Source organism: Protobothrops mucrosquamatus, unplaced genomic scaffold (genome assembly GCF_001527695.2).
Source record: "Protobothrops mucrosquamatus isolate PMUCROS unplaced genomic scaffold, P.Mucros_1.0 scaffold3454, whole genome shotgun sequence".
Classification (NCBI taxonomy): domain Eukaryota; kingdom Metazoa; phylum Chordata; class Lepidosauria; order Squamata; family Viperidae; genus Protobothrops; species Protobothrops mucrosquamatus.
The window spans coordinates 114770-138076 of NW_015389432.1; the positions used below are offsets into that span (position 1 = coordinate 114770).

Consider the following 23307-nt stretch of genomic DNA (forward strand, 5'->3'; position numbering starts at 1 on the left):
GCCAATCTGAGAAACACCGGGCTCCTGGCCAATCTCTGAACCACCTGGCTCCTGGTCAATCTCTTCTCCGTCGGAAGACACCGGAGGCATTGCCAAAGAGGAGGGTCCTGGAGAGGGAGGCCTAGCCATCTCCTCTCCTTCATGTTCGGAGCCTTCTTCCTCCGATAAGAGGGGCTCACAAGACGGAGCCACAACACCAAGGACCCCCACAGTTCAATCCTGAGCTATAAATATTCTCCTCTATCAGTACTATATCAACGTTTCTAAATTTTGGCAACTTTATGATATATGGACTTCAACTCCCAGAATTATCACTCACATCTACTTACATTTAAAGTGGACAACTATATTGTGTTTTATATAGGACTACTTTTGAATTATGTTTGGAAATTCCAGAAGGTGTAAAGTCATCATCTAGAGTGGTCCAGTACATATTCTGGAAATCTCCAGTTTATTTTTGGATAAAGTATTATTTGTTGCTGTACATTCTTTAGTCAAGGCACAAATGACCAGGTTCCATTATCCTACTTCAGACATACTATGTGAAGACTTAGCTCTCTAATGTTAGCCAAAGCGAAATGAAAGAAAGAAGAGGGCCACCAGCAAAAGGTGGATGGACTCAATTATAGTGCTGATAAGTGCAGTGTGCTGGAAGACCTGAAAGATCAGTTTAGGGATAGATCAGGGGTCTTCAAACTCGGCCCTTTTATGATTCATGGACTTCAACTCCCAGAATTCCTCAGCCAGGCACGCCAGGTGAGGAATTTTGGGAGTTGAAGTCCATGAGTCATAAAAGGGCTGAGTTTTAACACCCCTGGAATAGATCATCAAGGAGAAAAAATATCTTCACTGACTTGATACCAATCAATCAATTAATCAATGAAATGTCCCTAAACATCAGGAACTAGATCAGAAGAACTATTTCTTCTCATGTTAATCAGCTAACAGTTCAACTTCAATACCTGCTCTTTATGTTCTACCAAGTTTTGGGGATGTGCTTGACAACAACAGAAGAGGGACTTCTAGGTATCATACCCAAACAGTGGGTGTGTCTTCTCCAAAGAACTTTGGTAAGCCACCTCTCTGTTTTGGAAAGCAGGAAAGTAATATATAATCTGTGCCTTTGATCTACCTAACTTTCAGCTCTTGTGACACTATTTTTCCAACAAAGACTATTAATTTACATTCTTGGCTCCTGTTTTAGTGATCTATTGTCCTTTTAATTGTTGTTTTTATTTTGTTTTTAGGTTTATTGTACCTTGAGTCCTATAAGGAGGGGTTACACTTCCTAACATAGGAGATAATTTTTTAAAATTGGGTATATCTCCATTATCGGGTCCTTGCCACAGCACAAAGCAAATTAGTTTCTGAATAAGGAAGAATGTGTACCACCATCTGCCTTAATATGACAATTTTAGATTCTGAGCGTTCATGGAGGCAATAAAAATTATGTTCTAAAAATAAACTATGTGGAGATTATTATTTTTTAAAAGGATCAGCCAACATCAGCATAATTATTATGCGATGTCTCCTACATTTCTGCTAACTGAAGCACATTTTCATTTTAAGAAGATAAGGCTTTATTTATTTCCACTCACACATGAAATGGGTTTAAATTGAAGAATGCTAAAGAATAATGTTTATCTTCAGAGAGGTTCACTCATATTTTCTGCAGGAGTCTCAACAGAAAAAGATGAAGCAAGGCAGAAATAAAAGTGAAGCTCACCTGAGGACTGGCAATTCTGCTCTGTCTTTGCATTGGAGACAACCAAATGATCCCAACCATCATACTCAGGAAAGATACAGATAATTTTATCCATCCAAGCAAAAACTGGGAGGAAAACGTTATCTGTATGAATGCACTTAAATCTAGAAATGGACAAAGTCTTGGTGGCTAGACTTAACATTTTTTAACATTTACTGGGTCACACCAGGAATTTTTCACATGCTTTCCTGGTTTTCCTTATTTAAAAAAACCTTCTTATTTTCATATGTATTTCAACCAATGTTGAGAAACTCTGCCCCAGTTTTAGCCACTGCAGAGAGAACTTTCTGCAAAAAAAGAAACTTGAGGCCACACAGGTTGCCCAGCCCTGCATTAACTGTGTTGAAATCAAACTATTACTGATATTGTAAAAATATTAATTAAAATACTGCTACTGGGTCACAAATACATAAGTATCTTAGAGTCTTTCCTCAGTTCTTACTACTTAACAGCAGCAGAACAAAGTGCCCTAACAAACCAATTTTGAAAACCACTGCCTGACAGAGATGGGTGTACCAATTTCCACTTGATCACATCCAAGAGGAAACCGTGTCTCTGGTTTCTTTCCAATATTCATCCAGTCTCAATCTTTCTGTAACTCAACTCCATTATTCCCAATTTTGCATTCTGGAATTATAGATAATCCTTCATCCTTTTCTACTGTGTGATTTCCTTTCAGGTACCGCATGTTCTCTTACTTTATCTGCACTACCACCATCTGCCTGTTATTTTCTCTTCTTAGAATTTTCTGCTTCCTTAGATTCTTTTCAGCTTAGTTTCTTGCCCTTCAGTCTTCTTCATTGCCCTTCTATGAAACAATTTTCTTAAAAGTATGGTGCCCAGAACTGAACACAACAATTGAGATAGGATCTGACCAATAGGAAATAAAATGGAACTATATCTCACCTGGCCATCATTTTATACCTGGAAATCTGATCCCATTTTCAAGGGTAAATTCACTAATACCATTTTTCCACCTCAGGTAAAACATCAGAGTGATTTGCAGCATTAAAAATACACACAGAGAGATGGTGCAACCATCAGTGGACAAAGCTGTACACTTAGAGATGAAGATGGGAAGTAGAGTAGTAGCAATTATTCTAGATCAGTGTTTCTCAACATTAGCAATTTTAAGATATTCCCCAGCCAGGCTGAGGAATTCTGAGAGTTGAAGTTCACATACCTTAAAATGGCCAAGTTGAGAAACACTGTTGTAGATTCTCCATATTCAAATCAACAACTTCAGAGTTTTGCTGACTACAGGCAAGTCAGGGGTAAAGGGAGCCTTAAACCAAGATTCTTGTCATCAGGATCCTGTAATTTTTCTTCTACCTGCCCAGTAGGCTGAGTATATATTTTCAGGCTGTACTGTCATCCTGGTGTTATACAAATTGGATGGCTTGGAATTTAAAGAGAGGTATTTCCACCATGTTTGGAAGTCGCTGGGAAAGATTGCCCTGAGAAGCATCAGTTTAGCTGTGTTAAAAGCTTTCTAAAATCCCCAAACAGTAATCCCTAAGAGACATGCCCATTCATTAAGTTTAATGTTGCACTGCCAACATTCAGTGGCAAAAGGTACAAATCTCAGCAGTGGCATTTCAGAATGTTTGGTTAGACATCTGAGTCATTTAAAAATGGGGGTGGGAACAGTGTGTTTCCCTGAGGCCACCCATTCTCGTTCTCATAATAACCCATCCCTCAAACAAACAAACAGTCTTGTCCTTTCAGTAACGCCATAGCATCACCAAACAGCCTCCTCCAGCCTTATAGAAAGTACCTCATATGTTGCTCGTTCCTATCCTAAAATTGGCATTCAAGGTTGATGTTCTGTTGAAGCAAGCGGTCTTAAGTGTGAAGACTTTACTAGGATTCTTGTTCATTATTTTTGACTGATACCCAAGATGATCACCCTGCTAGACTTAACTTTGCATCTGTTTCTAGCTGCATGGATGTAATACAGATTGTGGTGGGAGATGGATGGACAGATGGATGGATGGATGGAGAACTTTCTGCCTGAGACACTGATTCCAATCTGCATTTGCTCTGTTCTGAACTTCGTTTGCTTCTTCTTGAAATTGTCTTCATGCCAAGCTGAGCCTTTGCAACTGTCTTTGGTCCCCTTCAGCAGTCTCCCTTCAAAATCAACCTTAACCTCTTTTGGACTTTATCCAGCCTTCATCTGTCTACTCTTCCTATATCTGACAATCAGTTTGGCTGCAAACCTGTTCCTTCCTGAAACCTGACCCTTTAATCCGTCTTATTCATACACTGCTTTCTTATCAACAGCACCTGGATAACTCAGCCTTCTTCCACTCTGGCTCTGTAACTGGTTTGGCCCATTTCCTACTTGACATTTAAGGCTGCTAGAGAGACGAAACATTTCTGACTTGTCCCAGTACTCACTGAAGCCATCAGCTGGTGGGAACGCATCAAGTCCAGGTTCGGCAGCTGAGCCAGGAGAAGGGGCATCACCATCAGGGGCTCCCTGTGAGCTCAGTTCATTGGTTGGTGTCTCCTAATTAAAAACAAGGACAGGAACTAAAATCCCTTTGAATTATCCATCTAAAGTCCCTCTGGACTGAGGCACAGTTCAATCAAATAAGTAAGAAAGGAAAATCATTTATCAGAATGCAAAGGTTCAGCAACTGACTGTTTAAATCGTGGGGTGGGAAGAGAGATAAGACTAGCAGGATGTGAACTGGAAGAAACCCTGGGATTTTCAGGACCTTCCCCCATTGATGTAAACTACAAGGGAGAAAAAGAGCCTTCGTGTTGCATGTCATCATTATGCAAATATGTATGAAACCTTTCAGCTATTGGAATAGATCAAAGGCATCCAACTGCTGGGGGAAGAAAACCTATTATCCACAGATCATTGGCCGTTTCTATAAGGAGGCATGAAAGGACAGCATAGCTGGGATTAAGCCAGACCCAAAAGGAAATATGTGTCATGTGCATTGGCAGAGAATCTAAAATGTGGACAATTGGGTGGGAAGAAATAAACCCAGAGATGTAGAAGATAAGAGAAAGGTGAGACCCAGAATCCATGAAAGAAGAAACACTGTCTGGAAATGGGACTTTTAAAGTCCTTCTTTATGCTACTGTGAATCAACTTTCATACTCTCCACCCTTCACCTCCTCATAACTCACCTGATCAAAGAGGTAGATGGTGACATCATCAAAGAAGGAGACCATTTTTCGCTTGCGGTCAAACTCAGCTGCTGCCTCCTCTGCTGAGCGAGGTGACTTGAGAAGGCCACGCAAGTTGCGGGCGTCATCGCTTTCATTCACCACAATGGGCACACCCCTCCCTCCATTTTCAGCCAAGCCTCCTTCCTCGACTTCTTCAGCATCCTCTTCCTCTTCTGCTCCTAGGGAAGCCTCTCTCCCTCCCAGAGCCGGACCCTCCCCCAAAGCGGTTCCTTCCCAAAATGGTCCTTTCCTTGCTCCGCCAGATGGGGAAAACATCTGCAAAGCCAGTGGCGGCAGTGACAGAGACAAACGGGATAGCTTGGCTGGAGGCAAAGGTTAGAGGTCAAAGGTGAAGATTGCCAGGAGAAGGGAGAGTGATGGAAGAGCCAAGGGTCCAAGGTCAAGAAGGACAGATAACATGGAAACCAGCCAAGAATAAAAGAGTTGGGATGAAAGAGAGAGAGGGGTAGAGAGAGAGAGAGAGACAGAGAGAAAGAGAGAAAGAGGGAGGAAGAGAGAGAATGTATTATTTTACTAAAGCTAGGTTCCTTGTAATTTTGCCCACATATAACCTAATATGACCTGCCACATGTATCAGTTCAAAATGAGTGGTTTACTCTAATTTGATTACCAAACTCTCTTGGCCTGCAAACAACTAGTATCCATGGAAAAGTTGACAGCAGAACAAATCCATAATCATGTCTGTAACTAATTACTTTTTTTCCATTTAACACTATGGATCAAATTATGTTGATCATGGTTGGATTAATAAAGCAGCTAAAAGAAACTAGACCCCCAAATTGGTTGGTGTTTTTTTTTACTGTTTGTGACATTGCCTATAAATCCAACCCTCTTCAAAATTAGATATTTTTTTTTGTAAAAAAAATACATTGATTAGCAGAACAGCTCTCCACACACAAAAAAGTTGCTTGCCAAGACTTTGGGTGGTGTTCATGTAGTTCCGGGGGGGGGGGGGGGAGCTTTTTAGCAAACAAAAGAAGTAAAATTAAAAACTGGACCATTGGATCAAATTGTAAGCCACCCAGAGTCACTTGATTGGGTTGGACAGCTATAGAAATTGAATAAATAAAAATAAAAATATTAAAATTAAAATTAAAATTAAAATTAAAATTAAAATTAAAATTAAAATTAAAATTAAAATTAAAATTAAAATTAAAATTAAAATAAAATAAATAAAATAAAATAAAATAAAATAAAATAAAATAAAATAAAATAAAATAAAATAATAAAATAAAATAAAATAAAATAAAATAAAATAAAATAAAATAAAATAAAAATAAAAATAAAAATAAAAATAAAAATAAAAATAAAAATAAAAAAATAATAAGAATAATAATAAGAATAAGAATAATAATAAAAATAAAAAAAAACAATTCTTATTCAGTGTCCCCAGGATATTCATAATTTGGAGGAAGTCTTTATTAACTCTTCCCTTTCTTCATTTAAGATTTTATTCTGAAGCTTAGGGGAGGGCCTCATGGGACGCTGATCCTGCTCCAGAGAACCACTGCCAAAGACATTGATGGGAAGCAGTAAAGTAAGTCATAATGGTGGTTGCAATGGTGCCATCAAAGCTCTGCCCCTTTTTATATGAACTGCATATTAAAGAATTGGGGATTTAATAATGTGGCTTAAATCACCATCTTGAATCCTCCCCACCACCACATGCTTGGTCGCTGCCACTTTCCCATTAAATCGGTGATTCTCAGCCTCCGTAATTTTAAGCCATGTGGATGTTTTTCCATCCCGTTTGTTACATGATCACCCTGTCTTCCTGTTACTGCCACCCTGAATTGTAGAATTTTACCTTTGATGTCTTCACTGGCTTGATTCATAGGGACCCCAGGCTCCTGCTCCTTTTTGAGCTGGTCAGTTGCTACATAAGTGTCTTGCTGAGGTTCTTGTGATTGTTCCATGTTGGCCATGGGTTCACTTTGTATCTCAGTATGAATAGCTTTCTCTCCTTCCTTCCTTTCTTCTTCCTTCCATTCAAGCTGCTTCTCTTCAGGTGCTCCAGTTCCTTCTTTCGTCTGCTGCTGCTGCTTTTCTTCCTCCTCCTCTTCCTCTTCTTCTGCTTTATCTTCCACTCTTTCTGACCACTGGAAATGCACTGTTTCCTCAAGGTGGCTTTTTTCCTCATTCTCTTCTTCCTCTCTTTCTCTTTCTCCTTCTTTTTCTTCTCCTCCTCTTTCTTTTTCCTTCTCTTCCTCCTCCACAGTTTGCCGTGTCTCTTCTGGCTCCAGCCTCCAAAGCTTGACAATGGCTTGGTCTTTTAAGGAGGCAATTGGTGAAAAGCCCAATTTTGGCACCTTCTGACTGCAAAGTAGATTCCGTGTGACATTCTCTTGCAGTGTGACCAACAACTGCTCTTTGCACACCTGAACCACAAAGCCTCCATCTACTATTGTCTTCTCTGAAGGCTTTTCTTCCTCAGTTCTGGTTACAATCGGTGCCTCAGAGGATTCAGCCTCCCCATCAGAGAAGTAAGCAGAATCACGGTGAGGGATTGTAAGCCCCAAGCTCCTGCCTACCTCTTCTTCAAGTTCAGTCCCTTCTTCGCTCGCTGAGAGTGTAAGATCGCTAGTGGACTGAGAGATGGGCATTACTGGGACATTGCCAGGATCATCCTCTGCTTCTATTTCTTCCTCTTCTCCAGAAGGTGAGGAAGGTGATTCCTCTTTAAATATGAACTCAGGTGAAAAGGTGCTCTCTGTTTCATAGCCACTGTCCCCAAATTTTTGTCCTGGAGAGGAGTAGTGGGAGGCTGGGCTGCAGACATCTGAGGAGCTCGTATTAGAAGGAATGTCCAAGGAATCTACAGAGTCTAAGGTTCCTCTCTGTCGATCAGGTGCTGCTGGGGAGAGGCTCAGGGCTGCAGGGCCAGCTGAAAATCCATCAACAGCTTCTGGGAGAATTGCAATAGTCTCCTCATCGTTAGTCTCAGCTAGAGTAGATAATGGTGGTATCTCTACAGGGACAATCACATTGCAGCATGCGGATGACATAGTTGGAAAGGGTGATCCAGGTGGATGGATGTTTCCCCCACCTCTCTGCTTTGGGTAATCTTGAAGTTCATAGGTCTTTACAGCTGTGCCCATAAGTGGGTCATAAAATTCACTGTGATCCCCAGTATCTCCATCACAGTCTCTAGGAGGTACTGTAGAACAGTCAGATAGGGAGCCCCGCTCCACTTTGAGTGAGGAGTCATCCTCAGTGCCATAGCTATCCCGGTGAGGATGCCTCAAAGGTGGGCCATGGTTGCTCCAACTGCTTACCACATCCCCTCGAGGGATGGCACATGTGCAACGTGCCCGAGTGCACAGGGGGCAGGGCAGAAGTTTGCGCCGCCCTCCTCCAATGCTGCTTCCACCATCATCAGTGCTACTGCCAGAACTGTGGTCCTCCATCAGGGAAGGCTCCTGTTTCCAGGAAGGTGACCCCTGGAACTCTGAGGGGTCCCCAGCCAGCGTCTCCCCGGCCCCTCGTTCTTCCATCATCTCAACATCCCAGCTATGCTGCTGATACACAGTGAGTAGGGATTCTGCAAGGAACGCTTCACCCTCTGTGGTTGGTGTCTCTGTCAGTGACGTCTCTTGGATCTCACCATCTACACGGAAAGGATTGCTTTCACCGCTGCCCCCAGACAAGAAAGGGTTAGTACTGGACTGCTCAGGTGGCCGAAGGGGGGCATTGTGGCAATCCCAATTGGAGGGAAAGAGGGGCTGTGGTGCTGAACCAGGGCTGGGGGCACAGACCGTCCCCTCACCACTACCGTGGTCCTCCAGGCGAATGTAATATTCACTGCTGACAGAAGGGCTGCGGGCGCTGATGACAGGCACAACACTGGGCGTCTCCAGACTGTGCCCACGATGCACTGCCTGTTCATAGAAAGGGTTGCTGACAGGCACCGCTAGCCCACCATTGCTGGAGGGGTATTCGGGTGGTGCTGAGGCAGGGCCCTTCCATCGCCCCAGCCGGGCCTTCTCCCACATATATTCAAAGTTCAGCCCTCCACTGCTTTCGGTCACAGTCAGGATGTCATCCATGTCTCCAGCATGGAATCCGTCCAGGAGTGGGTAGGCTGAGATCTCTTCTGATGGGCAGTGATGGCGTGCTGAAGAAGAGGAGGCCGGTGGTGGGGAAGAGGAACGCATGGGTTTCAGGGCACTCCAGCGCCACTCAAAACTCTCCTCTGCCTGAGCATTGGAGCGCTCATTCAACAGGTAGCTCACCTGCAAGTGCAGCTCTTCCATAGTTGGGCGATGGAAAGCTGGTAGCCAGCATGACTGCATCACCTCGTACCTGCAGTGGGGCAGGGTTGGAGGGAGGATAGAGGAACAGTCAGAAAAACAGGCAGAAATAGGAGGAAAAAAAACACAGTTGTGGGAAGATAGCCTGAAAGGACAGCTAAGGGCGGGCAGTGGGGATTGGAAACATTTAAAACAAAGCAAAAAAAAAAAGTGTTGCAAAAGAACAGTTGGAAAAAGAGGAAGAATTAGACACCCTACAGAGTAGCAAAAGGAAAAGCAAAGGTAGAAACAGATATGCCAAATTAGAAAGAAACGGACTACTACAACAAGAGAAAATAGGGACAAAGAGTCAACCAGTAAAAAAATGAAGCAGAGCATATCAAAACACCATTCTGAAGTCATTCAGGAGTACAAGAGGATGGGAATACTCAGTCCCAAGAATGAAAGGAGAATGGCTGTGACATCAGGAGAGAAAAATGGGTGAGGAGTGGAACAGCTGGAAATGCAGACCATTTATAGATCTTGGAGAATTTATCTAACATAGGAGAGCTACTATATATGGCATTAAATCATTGGCCCATCTAATCTTATTAAGAGGAGCATGCCCCAACCTAAACAGAGAGCAAATGGGCATCTGGTGGAGATGCTGAAGTCAATCGCAACCCTTGGGGGAGAGGTGGGGGGTAGGGGGGAAAAACGGCAGGAAGATCAAGGTGATATAAGCAGCATTGCAGCATCTCAGCACATTCTATAGACAACCCTAACCCTGTGCCAAGCCCAAAGGAACTTTCACCTGTAGACATCACTAACGTATATTATCCCACCAGGCAGATGTTTGGACTAGATCTTCAAGTTCCCTTTTCCCTCTTACACTCAATGATTCTAGAATTCAAACTGTGTGGCCCATTTCCCCTAAACCACAAGATGAATATTGCAATTCAATACTTTTAGGTGCTGCACAAGTTTCATTCACACAGTGCATTACTAGAGAGAGAGAGAAGCAACCTGGAATTACGGAGAAACTTCCTAACAGTGAGGACAATTAACCAGTGGAACAGCTTGCCTTCAGAAATTGTGGACGCTCCATCACTGGAGGTTTTTAAGAAGAGACTAGACAGTCACTTGTCTGAAATGGTATAGTTCTCCTGCTTGAGCAGGGGACTGGACTAGAAGACCTCCAAGGTCCCTTCCAGCTCTATTCTATTCTATTCTATTCTATTCTATTCTATTCTATTCTATTCTATTCTATTCTATTCTATTGAATCAATCAATTTTTCTGGATTGACAATGTCTGTCTAATTTAGGCACTGCAGATCTCACTATCTAAGGGACTCTGGGCAGTTGATGGGTAAAACTCTTAAAGCTGTATACAAAGATACAATGAAAATACAATTAAAACGGGATGAGAAACAAGTAAAAACAAAGATAACAGATAACAGAGGGAGGGCCCTCAAGGCACCAACCACCACCAAGGTTGCATGACGTTTCTCAATCCCCATGTGTCAGATGCAAGCAACTGGAACAGCTCCAAGAATGGGTCAGGTGGGTTTCTTTATTTTTGATCACCAGTTTACAAGACACTTGCCAGACCATCTGCCTACTCTTTAGAAATGGCAGAAATATTGACTTCAAATGTTTCCTCCCCCAATGGACTCTTAAGCTGGAATGTCTTTTAACACCCCCTCCCCTTCCAATTGGAGCCTCCTTTCCTTCAGCTGGTGGTTCCACCATACTGTGTGAATTGGCAGCCCAGGCCTTCACACTCCTTTGAAAAGCCAGAAAAATGGAGACCAACCTCACTTCTGGGGGTAGGATATTCCGTAGGGCAGGAGCAACAGCAGTGAAGTCTCTCTCTTTATAGACCCCATCAGTTGGAGATCTTTAACCGACAGGGTCTGTAACATACCCTCCATGCCTGACTGGGTGGGATAGGACAGTGTGATTAGCATAAAATGATTCTTCAGGTAACTTGGTCCCATGCTTTAAAGGTGATAACCAATACATTGAATTGGACCCAGAAATAAACTGGCACCCAATACAGCTCACACAGCAGAGGTGTGACATATACAGTCCTTGGGGCATCCAGAATTGCCCTTGCAGTTGCATTCTGCATCAGATACTCTTCAAGGATAGCCTTATGTGGAGTGCACTGTATCATAAATCCATTGAAAAGACACTGAATCATAAACCGTCTGAATGGGCAGTGTTCGTATAACATGCGAAGCCCTTAGAACCATGGTGGCGAACCTATGGCACGCGTGCCATAGGTGGCACGTTGAGCTCTCTCTGTGGGCACGCGCACCATTGCCCCAGTCCTAGGCCTTCAGCTGGGTTTTATAAAACCTTTTCGCTTTAGGCCTCCGCTGCCGTGTGCAAAAAAAAAAGGAAAGGTTCAATCAATCAATCAATTTCAACTTCTGGGGGGGGGGGGGAAGTTCTCGCAAAGTTGGAATTGATTGATTAAACTTTTTAGTCCCACCCAGTCTGCCATTACCACCACAGCCACGCCGACCCAATGGGCCATGCCAACCCGGCACCCAACGATACATAAGTGGGTTTTGGGTTGCAGTTTGGGCACTCAGTCTCTAAAAGATTCGCCATCACTGCCTTAGAATAAAAAGAAAGCTAGACAAGACTAATGCTGGCTTGGAAGATTAGTTTTATTTTTGAGGTTACCTGTTGACTGCTTTTTTATATAGCAAACAGATGCTGCGTCAATTGGATTGATAGATAGATTTCTGCATCAGGGACAACTTTTTACAGTATGTAACATAGTATTTTTATTAAATATAGATGGGAACGTTTATAATTATTTATTGACCTATATTATAAGAGGAAGAGAATGCATCAGATATTTTTGATATATATTTTCAGCATTCAACCAGGATGAACTTTTTATATTTAATATCAGTGTGAATGATATACTTGTCATTTGTTGTTTTTTTGTACACATTTTTTTAATATTAGTGTTTGATGGTTGTTTCTTCTTTTTCTTTTCTTTATTTTGTATTTTAATTTTGGAAATAAAATTTAAAAAATTGTAAAAAAAAGAAAAGAAAACAAAAGAAAAAGAAACAGGTGCACTCCATGGATGCAAAGGGAGAGTAGATAGACTTCCAATTCAAAACAGAGTTTCACAGAAAGGGAAAAGGCTACGAAATTACTTAGTTCTTTTTATGGAAAGCATCACACTTTTATTTAATTTGTCTAATTTATATCTCAGGATTTTTCTTCCAGGAGTTTGAGATACTATACATCACACCCCATCCTCTATTTTTTCCACAACAACATTGTGAGGTAGGCTATGTTGAGAGAAAGTGATTGATGCAAAGTCACCCAAGGACTTTTTATGGCCTTGAACCCAGTCCAATTGTAGTCCAATCTGCAATTGCATAGACCACACTATTTCCCTGTCTGGTTGCTTTTCACTCATTTAAAATATTTAATTTTAAAATGAAGGACATGGTTTAAAATTTCACTAACCTTGACTATCCCTCTAGATGAATAAAGATTTTTAATAACGTTTTGGAATGTTTGACCCTTGGTGTATATGGTGGTTTTATAATGAACAATCTTGGCTTTGATTTGTAATTATTATGTATTTTTATTTTAAGTCAAATTTCAAATTTGGGGAGTTACATGATACTCAGATATGGTTAACTACGATAGTCTATATGTGGGGAAAACCGCACGCGCAGCAAACTGCCATGCTTTTCCCACACACACAAACCTCATAACCTTTTGATACTCTTTGTCCCAGTGAAGCAGCCAGAAGGTCATACCCTTTTGACTTAATGCCTCACCTACCTAAACAGATAATATGCTTAGTTCCTTCTCCTATCTTTTCCTGCCTTTGTTAGTTCCTTCTCCTGTTTGCTCTTTATCTGGTCTTTGATCATGTAATGTGTTACTAGGAAATAGTTGCTTACATGAAGACATTTTCCAATGAAGAAACCTTTGTCAGCATCTAATGGTTAAGCTGGTGCATGTAACAAGTATATAAAAAGCAATAAACTCACAGAGTTTGTCAAGCTGTGTCCTGCAGCTTCAAACCTCTGCTCAAGACATGCCTGCGTCTTTGTCTTAGCGTCAACATATGCCCCCTGAACTGGGACAGCCCCCCCTTCCGAGGGAGCAACAGCCAACATATTTACCAGCATCTGGAACAGACCCCTAAGTGCACTTTCGTCCTATGGGACCCCTCAATGGTACGTATGGGTTGCAATCTATCTCAGCACCAGCAGAAACATGTACAGGAACTCAGATTCCTGTTACATAAATCAGGCGTGACAGCGCCTGAGGCAGACATAAGGAAGCTGGTGGAGGAGGTAGGGAAACATTGCCCTTGATATCCTAAGCGCTGGACGCTTAGGTTACGAGATTGGGAAAAGATAGGGCATACTTTACATCTTGAATCTCGGGCTCCAGTACAGGTATTACATCAATGGCATCAGTGCCATCAAGCAGTGGAAAAATTTGGCTCAGATGCTTCAGCAGGGCAACAATTAACTACAAGCCTCCCACCTGATTAGGATCAAAGTAAAAAGTGTGCCTCCAAAAGCATCTTTAATTGGATCTTCAGCTCCTTCTGAAGAGGCTAATTCTTTTGCCTCCTTACAGCCATCATACACCCCCATAAGGAAAATATTAGAGGAACAATCTTGAAGTAGAAAAAAAAATAATATATGGGGAATCGTCAGAGGAATTTAAAGAAACAAATTAAATCAAAATGTACTCCTCTGCAATGTGTTTTGAACAATTGGGATGTTTTTCAAGTAGCTGTTAAGTTTAACCCTGTCAGACAATGTCTGATGGTGCTTTGTGTTGATATGTAGAAGTATATGTTTATGTTTATGTTTATGTTTATTATATTTATATCCCGCCCTTCTCCTTGCGGACTCAGGGCGGCTAACAACCAGATAAAACAACTACAAAATACCAAATACTACAGTTAAAATATAATTAAAAGACAAATATTAACAATTGGCCTAAGTAATTTAAAATTATTTTAAAACCCCCGCTAAAAATTTCCCCTAGGCCAGTCCCGCAAGCTGAAATAACCATGTCTTAAGGGCGCGGCGGAAGGAAGGGAGATCAGGGATCACCCTGATCTCTGGGGGTAGTTCATTCCAGAGGATGGGAGCTCCCACCGAGAAGGCCCTCCCCCTTGGGGTCGCCAGCCGGCACTGTCTGGCTGACGGCACCCTGAGGAGACCCACTCTGTGGGAGCGTACAGGCCGATGGGAGGTAATCTGCGGCAGGAGGCGGTCTCGAAGATATCCAGGTCCGATGCCATGGAGCGCTTTAAAGATGATGGTCAGCACCTTGAAGTGCACCCGGAAAGCCACCGGCAGCCAGTGCAGCTCACGCAGCAGCGGTGTTACATGGGAGCGACGAGTCCCTCCCAACACCGCCCGCGCGGCCGCATTTTGGACTAACTGGAGCCTCCGGGTGCTCCTCAAGGGGAGCCCCATGTAGAGAGCGTTGCAGTAGTCCAGGCGGGAGGTGACAAGGGCATGGGTGACTGTGCGCAAGGCGTCCCGGTCCAGAAAAGGTCGCAACTGGTNGCGCCGGTAGCCACAGCCACTCGGTCTTGGAAGGGTTGAGCCTGAGTCTGTTTCTCCCCATCCAGACCCTTACGGCCTCCAGACACCGGGTCATCACGTCAAGGGCATCATTGGGGTGGCCCGGGGTGGAAATGTACAGCTGAGTATCATCAGCGTACTGATGGAAGTCCACCCCAAAGCCACGGATGATCTCCCCCAGATCCGGTTGGCTAGTTTATCTGATAACAATTAAAGCCACGGAAGAAAAGTAAAAGAAAATTCAAAGAACTGAAAGCAAGGTTTTTTTCTTCTTTCCCCTTTAATCTGGCTCTATTCAATTCCCCTTTGTCAGAGGTGAGGAGAGGAGGCTGATACTTTCCCCTCCCCCTTCACACCTTCAATATTCCTTTTAGTTTTTCCCCACTGTCTTTTGAAGTTACTGGGATAAATTGGAAGTAACCATAAATGTTCCCCTCCTTTTTAACTTCAAACCCCAAATTGATGTGTGTGTTTTGTTTATGTATATGTGTGTATATGTGTATGTGTGTGGCCACTCAGAACATTACGCTTGGGCTTCGAATGGTGAGAAAAATAGGAGATGGTTAAAGGGCCCTATAAAAACCACATGTTTGGTTGGAATCATCTCATGATTTTTCTCGCTTCTTGCAGGACAAGCCATATGTCTAAATAAATGTTGTTTTAATAGTATTTGTGTATATGTTTGTCTGTGTTGTTCTGTGTTATTTCCAAGACTTGGAAGAGGGTCAAAACCCTCTGTGATAACATCACACAAAAAGGCCTTATTTAAAAATAAATGGTTTGCCTGTAGAAAGTATGAAATGAAATATTTGTATGTGGAATTATTTATGCAAGCAGTTAGAATGGAAGTGAATGAGTTAATTTGCTGAGACCTAAGTGTGTGTGTTAGCCCTCAAACCCCACCCTCCACCCACTCCCTCCCAGGCTGTGAAAGAAATAGTAAACTTCAGAATTTATTGTTGTAAAAGTAAATTGAAAAGCAATAGTGTTTGCATGAGAAGAGTCCTATGGAGAATGTGTGAGAGAATTTATGGAAAATGCATGTGAAGGAGAGAAAACTATTTTTTAGTGGTGAGAATTTAGTAAAATGTCTTTTTCTTTTTTCTTTTTTTTTCCTGTCTCTTTCGTTTTTCCACTGGCTGTGTTGCTTTAAGAGCGAGAGAGACAGAAAGAAGAGGGGGGGGGGCTGATCGTTTTAACAATTTTTTTCTCTGCTTAGAATTCCAGGGGGCTGCTCATTTTAACATTTTTTTCTCTGCTTAGAATTCCGGTTTGAGAATGGTGGTGAAATTTAATGCCCACTCTTGCAGTTTCAGATTACAAAATTTTACTTGAAAGAGGAGACAGTAATTATTGGACAAATTTTTTGGGGGGGGAAATTGTTGAGTTTAAATTGTTTAGTTAGACCTCTATATCCATCAACCAAAAGAAATGACTCTGAATCGTTTTGCTTAGATTTCTAAATGTTTAACCTACTTAATGGAAATTTGTTTCCATCTGAATGGTATTTGATTAACTTGGAATTTGACTTATTGACCAAAGGAAAACAACCTGGAGATCTCATTGTAGTTCCACCTGTAGCACTTGCCACGGTTGAGCAAATTAATGACATCTTGAGTACTCAATTTGTGGACAGAATTCCACATAAAAATTGTCACTTAACACTTTTGATATTTGTTACTAGTAAGCTACTTACAGGAGTATTAGCTGTGTTAGAAGCGCAAAAAGTATATTGTATTGAATGACTTTACTTATCCCATCCCAAAATGTTTTATCTTTTATCCAGGCTGTTGCTGAAATAATAACCTTAGGACACAATCGAGCTTGTCGTTGAAATGGGACTGATTTAATTAATATTGTTCTTCCTATCCCAAAATCTGATTTTCAATTTTATTTTCAGAATAACTTATCTCTTCAGTGCTCTTTAACTGACTATATAGGCTGTATTTCATATCATCTGCCTACACTGCAGTGCAATCCTCACTACAACACTCAGAATTATCTACTGCTATTTTAGCTTTCCACACCTTTTCTCAACAGACTTTTAACTTAATCTCTGACTCTCATTATGTGTGCCAACTTATTTTTAATCTTCCAGGTGCTTACATCACGCCCAGGATCAACCCCAATCTTATGGCTTTGTTTTTAACTTTACAGCAACTATTACAAGGCCGAAAGCATTTATACTTTGTTTCTCACATACGCATCGGTCCTTTAAGGACTGCCTTTACAAACAAATAAAAAAAGGAGGGATCAAGGGTACCTAATTTGGCATGGATAACTCGTCAAGTTAATAAAGTCCTAATAACTTTAAATCAGCTGAATATTTCTTTTTAAAAAACTACTGCCTACCAGCATCACTTTCAGCAGAAAACTGTGCTCCCTAATCCATTGGTATATTATCGGCAATTGCCTGATAAAACCTGGTTAGGTCCAATTTCCTTATTAACTTGGGGGCGAGACTATGCTGCTGTGCTTGCTCCTACAGGCCCTCTCTAGATTCCAGCCCGGTGTGTGCGACCAGCCAAAGATGTCATGGCATCAAGTCCAGAACCCAATACCGGAAATGAAGCAGGTGACTCTTCAGACAGCACAACGTCCCTTTCGCTCTCGCCATCGCAGTCGGTCAACGACCTGGGGCGATGTGAAGAACCTAACATCCAAAGCACAGGAGGTTCTGCGGCAACAGGGAAAAGAACCTACACCAGAGAATTTATGCGCTGACATATTTGTGATTTTGACTGCAAATTCCTTAGTCATTCTTTGCCTCTCTTTCCTTCTTAATTGCTGTGTGGGGGCTCAAGCTCTCCCACCTCATCCTTTAGAATCACGGATAAAATATAATATTTGGGTGCAATTAGCTAATGTCACAAAAGTGACAGACTTTTGTCTTTCTGAATCATATGATATGGAAAATCTGCTCTCTACCTGTCTTATACCTGTGTGTGTTCCAGCTTCAGTTTTAAAAAATTATACTGGTTTAAGCAATTTTCTATCAGACAATGAATTTCATTATGCAACTTTGTCAAACTGGGGTCCTGCTTCTTACATGTTACCCCTTGATGCTATTGTTTTACATACACCAATTGTAGCTGTTCCTACAAATCTTACTTGTGCAAAAATTGTCAATTGTACTACTTCACCTAAAAAACCTCATTGTATACATGTCAGTCAAGGAATTTTAAATTGTACCTCCTTTCAAGAGGTATCCTTTAATTATGCACATATATGGTTATTCAATGTCTTTTTTCTCTACTTAATAAAATGTCTTACAGTATTAATACCCACTAACTACTCCAGCTTAGTATAATGTCCTCACTAATAAAATAGAGAAGAGTGAGATGTGGGAAAAAACGCACGCGCAGCAAACTGCCATGCTTCCTCCCCCCCAAACCTCATAACCTTTTGATACTCTTTGTCCCAGTGAAGCAGCCAGAAGGTCATACCCTTTTGACTTAATGCCTCACCTACCTAAACAGATAATATGCTTAGTTTCTTCTCCTATCTTTTCCTGCCTTTGTTAGTTCCTTCTCCTGTTTGCTCTTTACCTGGTCTTTGATCATGTAATGTGTTACTAGGAAATAGTTGCTTACATGAAGACATTTTCCAATGAAGAAACCTTTGTCAGCATCTAATGGTTAAGCTGGTATATGTAACAAGTATATAAAAAGCAATAAACTCACAGAGTTTGTCAAGCTGTGTCCTGCAGCTTCAAACCTCTGCTCAAGACATGCCTGCGTCTTTGTCTTACCGTCAACACTATAAGTCCTGTAAATTTAAGTACCAGATTCTGCTTAGGGGGTTCTTCACGAGCACTGCATGTTCTCGTGCCATCTGTATGAAAATAGGTCTCTGTGTCACGAAAAAAATATTATTTGATTCTGGGTAAAAACAATATTTGCAACAGAAAGAACACCTATTAAAAAAATCCTCTTTTTATATTGTTTCACTGCGTTCTTCCTTTCCTGGTTTTTTTATAGGATTGCACCATATGTTATGATGAGATAATAATAATAATAATAGAAAAATATTTAAAACATCTGAAAGGAAATCCTCAGCCCAGATTAGCAGCTCAGACAATTGCCGACAAAAATAGAAAGCTGCAGACAACCAATTAGCTAACGTGAGCTAGGAAGAACAGGAAAAGGGGGGAAAATGAAAAGAAAGGTCATAGCTGAAGAAAGCCTGGCCAGACTGACAGTGCAGAGAGAGAAATGGATGGATAGAGGAAGAGTCAGAGGAATACAGAGAGGGGAGAATGGAAGAACATTAGGAGAAATAAGAATGCTAAGGCAAGCATCATAAAGTTTAAGGATAATATCCCAGACCATAAACTGTCCATGAAGCCTCAATAAATGTCTGTCAAAGATGAAGGGGACCGGGACACCTGCAGGGTGGAAGATGGAGTGGGGCAAATGAAGCCATGTCTGCCAAGTTGTCATGATACAAACAATGCAAATTGTGTATACAGGTAGCTCTTGATTTCTGTGGAGATTCTTAGTCATCCAGGTCATGGTTCTCCCAAAGGGGCTTTTCCAAAAGGAAACTGGACTTTGTTTTTTCTTGAAGACATTTCGCTTCTCATCCAAGAAGCTTCTTCAATTCTCAGTTCTGGATGAGAAACGAAAAGTCTTCAAGGAAAACAAGTCCAGTTGCCTTTTTAAAAAGCCCCTATGGGACAGGTAGTCCTTGACTGACAACCATAATGGATGCTGCCAATTACAGTCATACATCATGACAATTATAAACTGGGTCACCAAGTGACTGACCATTTTTACAACCTTTTCTTGTGGCAGTCATTAAGTGAATCTGTGGTTGTTAAGCTAGTGTTTTTTCAGCAAAAATGCTCCATAGAGAGCAATAGGTTTATTTAACCTATTGCTCTCTATGGAGCATTTTTGCTGAAAACCAGAAGCAAACACCAGTTTTTGGCAAAAAAACATTGTAAATCATTGTCATGTCATCAAGGGATACCACAAACAGCTGTAAATGCGGGCCGGTTGCTGAGGGCCCAAAATGCGGACACATGACCCTGGGGAAAGGCCTGGCTGATAGAACTTGGAACTGGATTCAAAGGACCTTTTGGTGAGGTCCATCATAACTTCAAACAGTCACTTAATGACCAGTTGCAACTCAAGGACTATCTGTACACACATCATTTGCACAATGACGTAACAGCACTTGTGATGTCATTGTGGCTTCTACTGGATGCCTCTGGAAGGAGCCTGGGCTGATGGCATCCCAGTAGGTGGGTGATGGATTTGTTGGCCTAACAAGGAAGAACTCACCAATAGTCTGAGTAAGGAAGCTTAAGGCGAGGTTTGGCCAGTTTCATCTGCTGCTCCTTGATGACAAAAGTCAGCACCTCCTCATCGGAAAGATGCCGGTAAGGCTGGGAGCCGAATTCAAACAGTTCCCAGATGGTCACCCCCATTGACCTGGGAAGAACACAGGGAGATCAAGACGGAGGGAAAAATCCTCTTTGCTATGTGAACAAACAATGCTGTGTGGAAAAAAGATAATGTGTCGATTATAATGCGAGCAATAATGAGACAAGGGCTGGGATTACCCCAGCTCCTCTCAGCTGTTTGAGGCTGTTGTGGGCATGCCCTAATCGTAATACACATTTTTTGAATTGTAAGTTGCCCAGAGTCATTGACTGAGAAGGAAGCTATGGAAATTGGAGAGAGAGAGAGAGAGAGAGGGACAGACACACACACAGAGGGGGGGGAGAGAGAGGATGATGATAGAGAGAGGGACAGACACACACAGAGAGGGGGAGAGAGAGAGAGAGGATGATGATAGACATATGATAGAGAGAGATAGAGACATGATAGAGAGACAGAAAGATATATAGAGAGTAAGAGAGATAGCTAGATGATAGCTAGCTAGCTAGCTAGCTAGCTAGCTAGCTAGCTAGCTAGCTAGATAGATAGATAGATAGATAGATAGATAGATAGATGATAGATAGATAGATAGATAGATAGATAGATAGATAGATAGATAGATAGATAGATAGATAGATAGATAGATAGATAGATAGATAGATAGATAGATGGCTTTTTTTTCTCATAGAACGCCCAAGTTCCGGCACCTTTTTTGGATGGAACCTTATAGGGTAGGCAAGGCGGGTTGTATGACGTGTGTGAGTTCCGGCACCTTTTTTTTTTTTTAGAAAAAAAGCACTGGATAGATAGATAGATAGATAGATAGATAGATAGAGAGAGAGAGAGAGAGAGAGAGAGAGAGAGAGAGAGAGAGAGAGAGAGAGAGAGAGAGGGACACACACACAGAGAGAGGGGGAGAGAGAGAGGATGATGATAGACATGAGAGAGAGAGAGAGACATGATAGAGAGAGAGAAAGATATAGAGAGAGTAAGAGAGATAGATGGATGATAGATAGATAGATAGATAGATAGATAGATAGATAGATAGATAGATAGATAGATAGATAGATAGATGATAGATAGATAGATAGATAGATAGATAGATAGATAGATAGATAGATAGATAGATAGATAGATAGATAGATAGATAGATAGATGAGAGAGAGAGAGATGAGAGAGAGAAACAGAGAGGGGAGAGAGAGGGAGAGAGAGAGGGAGAGAGAGATGATGGTGATGAGAGAAACAGAGGGGAGAGAGAGGGAGAGAGGGAGAGAGAGAGAAAAAAAAGAGAGAGAGAGAGATGATAGGAGGGGAGAGAGAGATCGATCTTGAATGCCTCATATGGTTTGGGAAATGCTGAGAGTCTCATTTCCACAGACTACTAATATTCAGGGAGAGCAGTGCACCTCTTTTTCAAATACATGTTTAACAATCTTGGAAAAAAGCTGTAGCTCTCTCTTAGAAAAGTACAGGAACAATCCAATCAATTTAATCTGGGGAAAAGAATCAAATCCTGCCAGCAGTTTAGGTCTGAAAGGAAAGCAAGACAGATATTCAATTTCTTTTGTGGTCAAGTATTTTTGTGTGACCACACATTTCACTGCTTTGATTAATTAGGAAGAGGCAGCTATTTTGTGTAGTATGTGGAACATTTTCGGGTGCTGTGGCTCATGCCAGCTGGTGCCCGCACTGCATTCATCATGCAGTATTTACAGGTACGGTGTGTGAGTCACACCCGATGTTACTAGCTTTTTTGCTGTAGTCATTAAGTGAACCACCTTAATTGTTAAATTAATCACATGGTCATTAAACAAATCCAGCTTGCCTCATTGCTTGTTGAAGCCTTCTGGGAAGGTCACAAATGGTGATCCCATGACCCTGGGATACTGCAACCATTGTAAATACATGCTGGTTGCCAAGTGCCCAATTTCTGATGTGATCATGGGGACATTACAATGGTTGTAAGTGCGAGGACCAGTTGTAAGTCACTTTTTTTCAGTGCCATTGTAATTTCATATGGTCAGTTGTAGGTCAAGGATTACCTGTACTGGTTCAGGCTATAAATATGAGTGTGGAGTGTATTCGTGTATATATTAGGAATATCTAACATCCTTGTGGAAAATTAACTTTCCAGCTAAGCCACCATTACCAGATATTTCCAAAGTCCCATCCTCTTCCAGCCACACATTATGAACTCAGTTGGTGGCTGATTTTCGCACTGCCAGGTGAGGAGGGAGGGGAATCTACCCATCACTGCCTTGAAACTCTTCTGCTCTATATTTATAAGAATAACATTACCCCCCAGCCTTGTTGCTGAGGCTCATTTAAGCCGTGGGAGTAGCATAATTGACAACAGCATATTTTTCTGGTGTCTGGTAAAGGACAGCAACCTAAAATAAATCTCATGTGCACCAGGCTTTATAGCTGGTACCTCAGGGCATCAGTGTGTCCACAAACCTCTTTTGGCAAGATTCCTCTCCAGGGTGGTTACATTAAAATAACAGCTTTAATTAAAAAATAGAAAATTGGCAAGTTGCAAAGCAAAGCACCAGCCTCTAACATCATCTTCATTTCCAGGACTCTCTCTGGACTCCCATTGCGCCCCATAATCTTGATTAGCAACACTACACAGTCCTTTGTTTTGGACAAATGCCATCTCCCCAGAAAAGGGACCGTTGTGATTATGGGCAATCCAGAGCTTGGGGGTTGAGACTGAGAAGATTGGCAGGGTAAATCAGCCATCTGGTAAATAGGCAACTGCTCTCCCCCAGCCATTTCTGAGGAGCAGCCATAATATAATTTCAAACATGTCCATTTGGCCAGCAACATGGGAGGGGTCTTCTTTAAAGTAAAGGAACATGGCAGTCAAACCACTTACAAGGTTTTTCTTGCTAAACTCTGTTTTGTTTGTTTGTTTGTTTGTTTGTTTGTTTGTTTGTTTGTTTGTTTATGACAAAATAGGAAAGAAAGGGGAAGGTGAAAAATCACTTGCTTAAATAAAAAAACGTTCATCATTAAGAGGATTGTGAGGGGTGGCTCAAAATAACTAGTTCAATGCATGGATTTCCGCAAGGGGGGGCAAGTGATAAATGATAAAACCTGTATAA

General features: G+C 41.6%; 1 protein-coding gene across 1 annotated transcript in view; it reads right to left on the reverse strand.

The window, feature by feature from the left end:
• LOC107297673 (serine/threonine-protein kinase LMTK3-like) overlaps nt 1–23307 on the reverse strand; it is a gene marked incomplete at its 5' end in the record, with an annotated part of 60408 nt that overhangs the window by 7117 nt on the left and 29984 nt on the right. Inside the window, 5 exons of the mRNA XM_029286363.1 lie at nt 4169–4280; nt 4916–5280; nt 6786–6980; nt 7173–9280; nt 20102–20251. Coding sequence (XP_029142196.1) covers nt 4169–4280; nt 4916–5280; nt 6786–6980; nt 7173–9280; nt 20102–20251 — 2930 coding nt within the window. The remainder of the gene's footprint in view (nt 1–4168; nt 4281–4915; nt 5281–6785; nt 6981–7172; nt 9281–20101; nt 20252–23307) is intronic.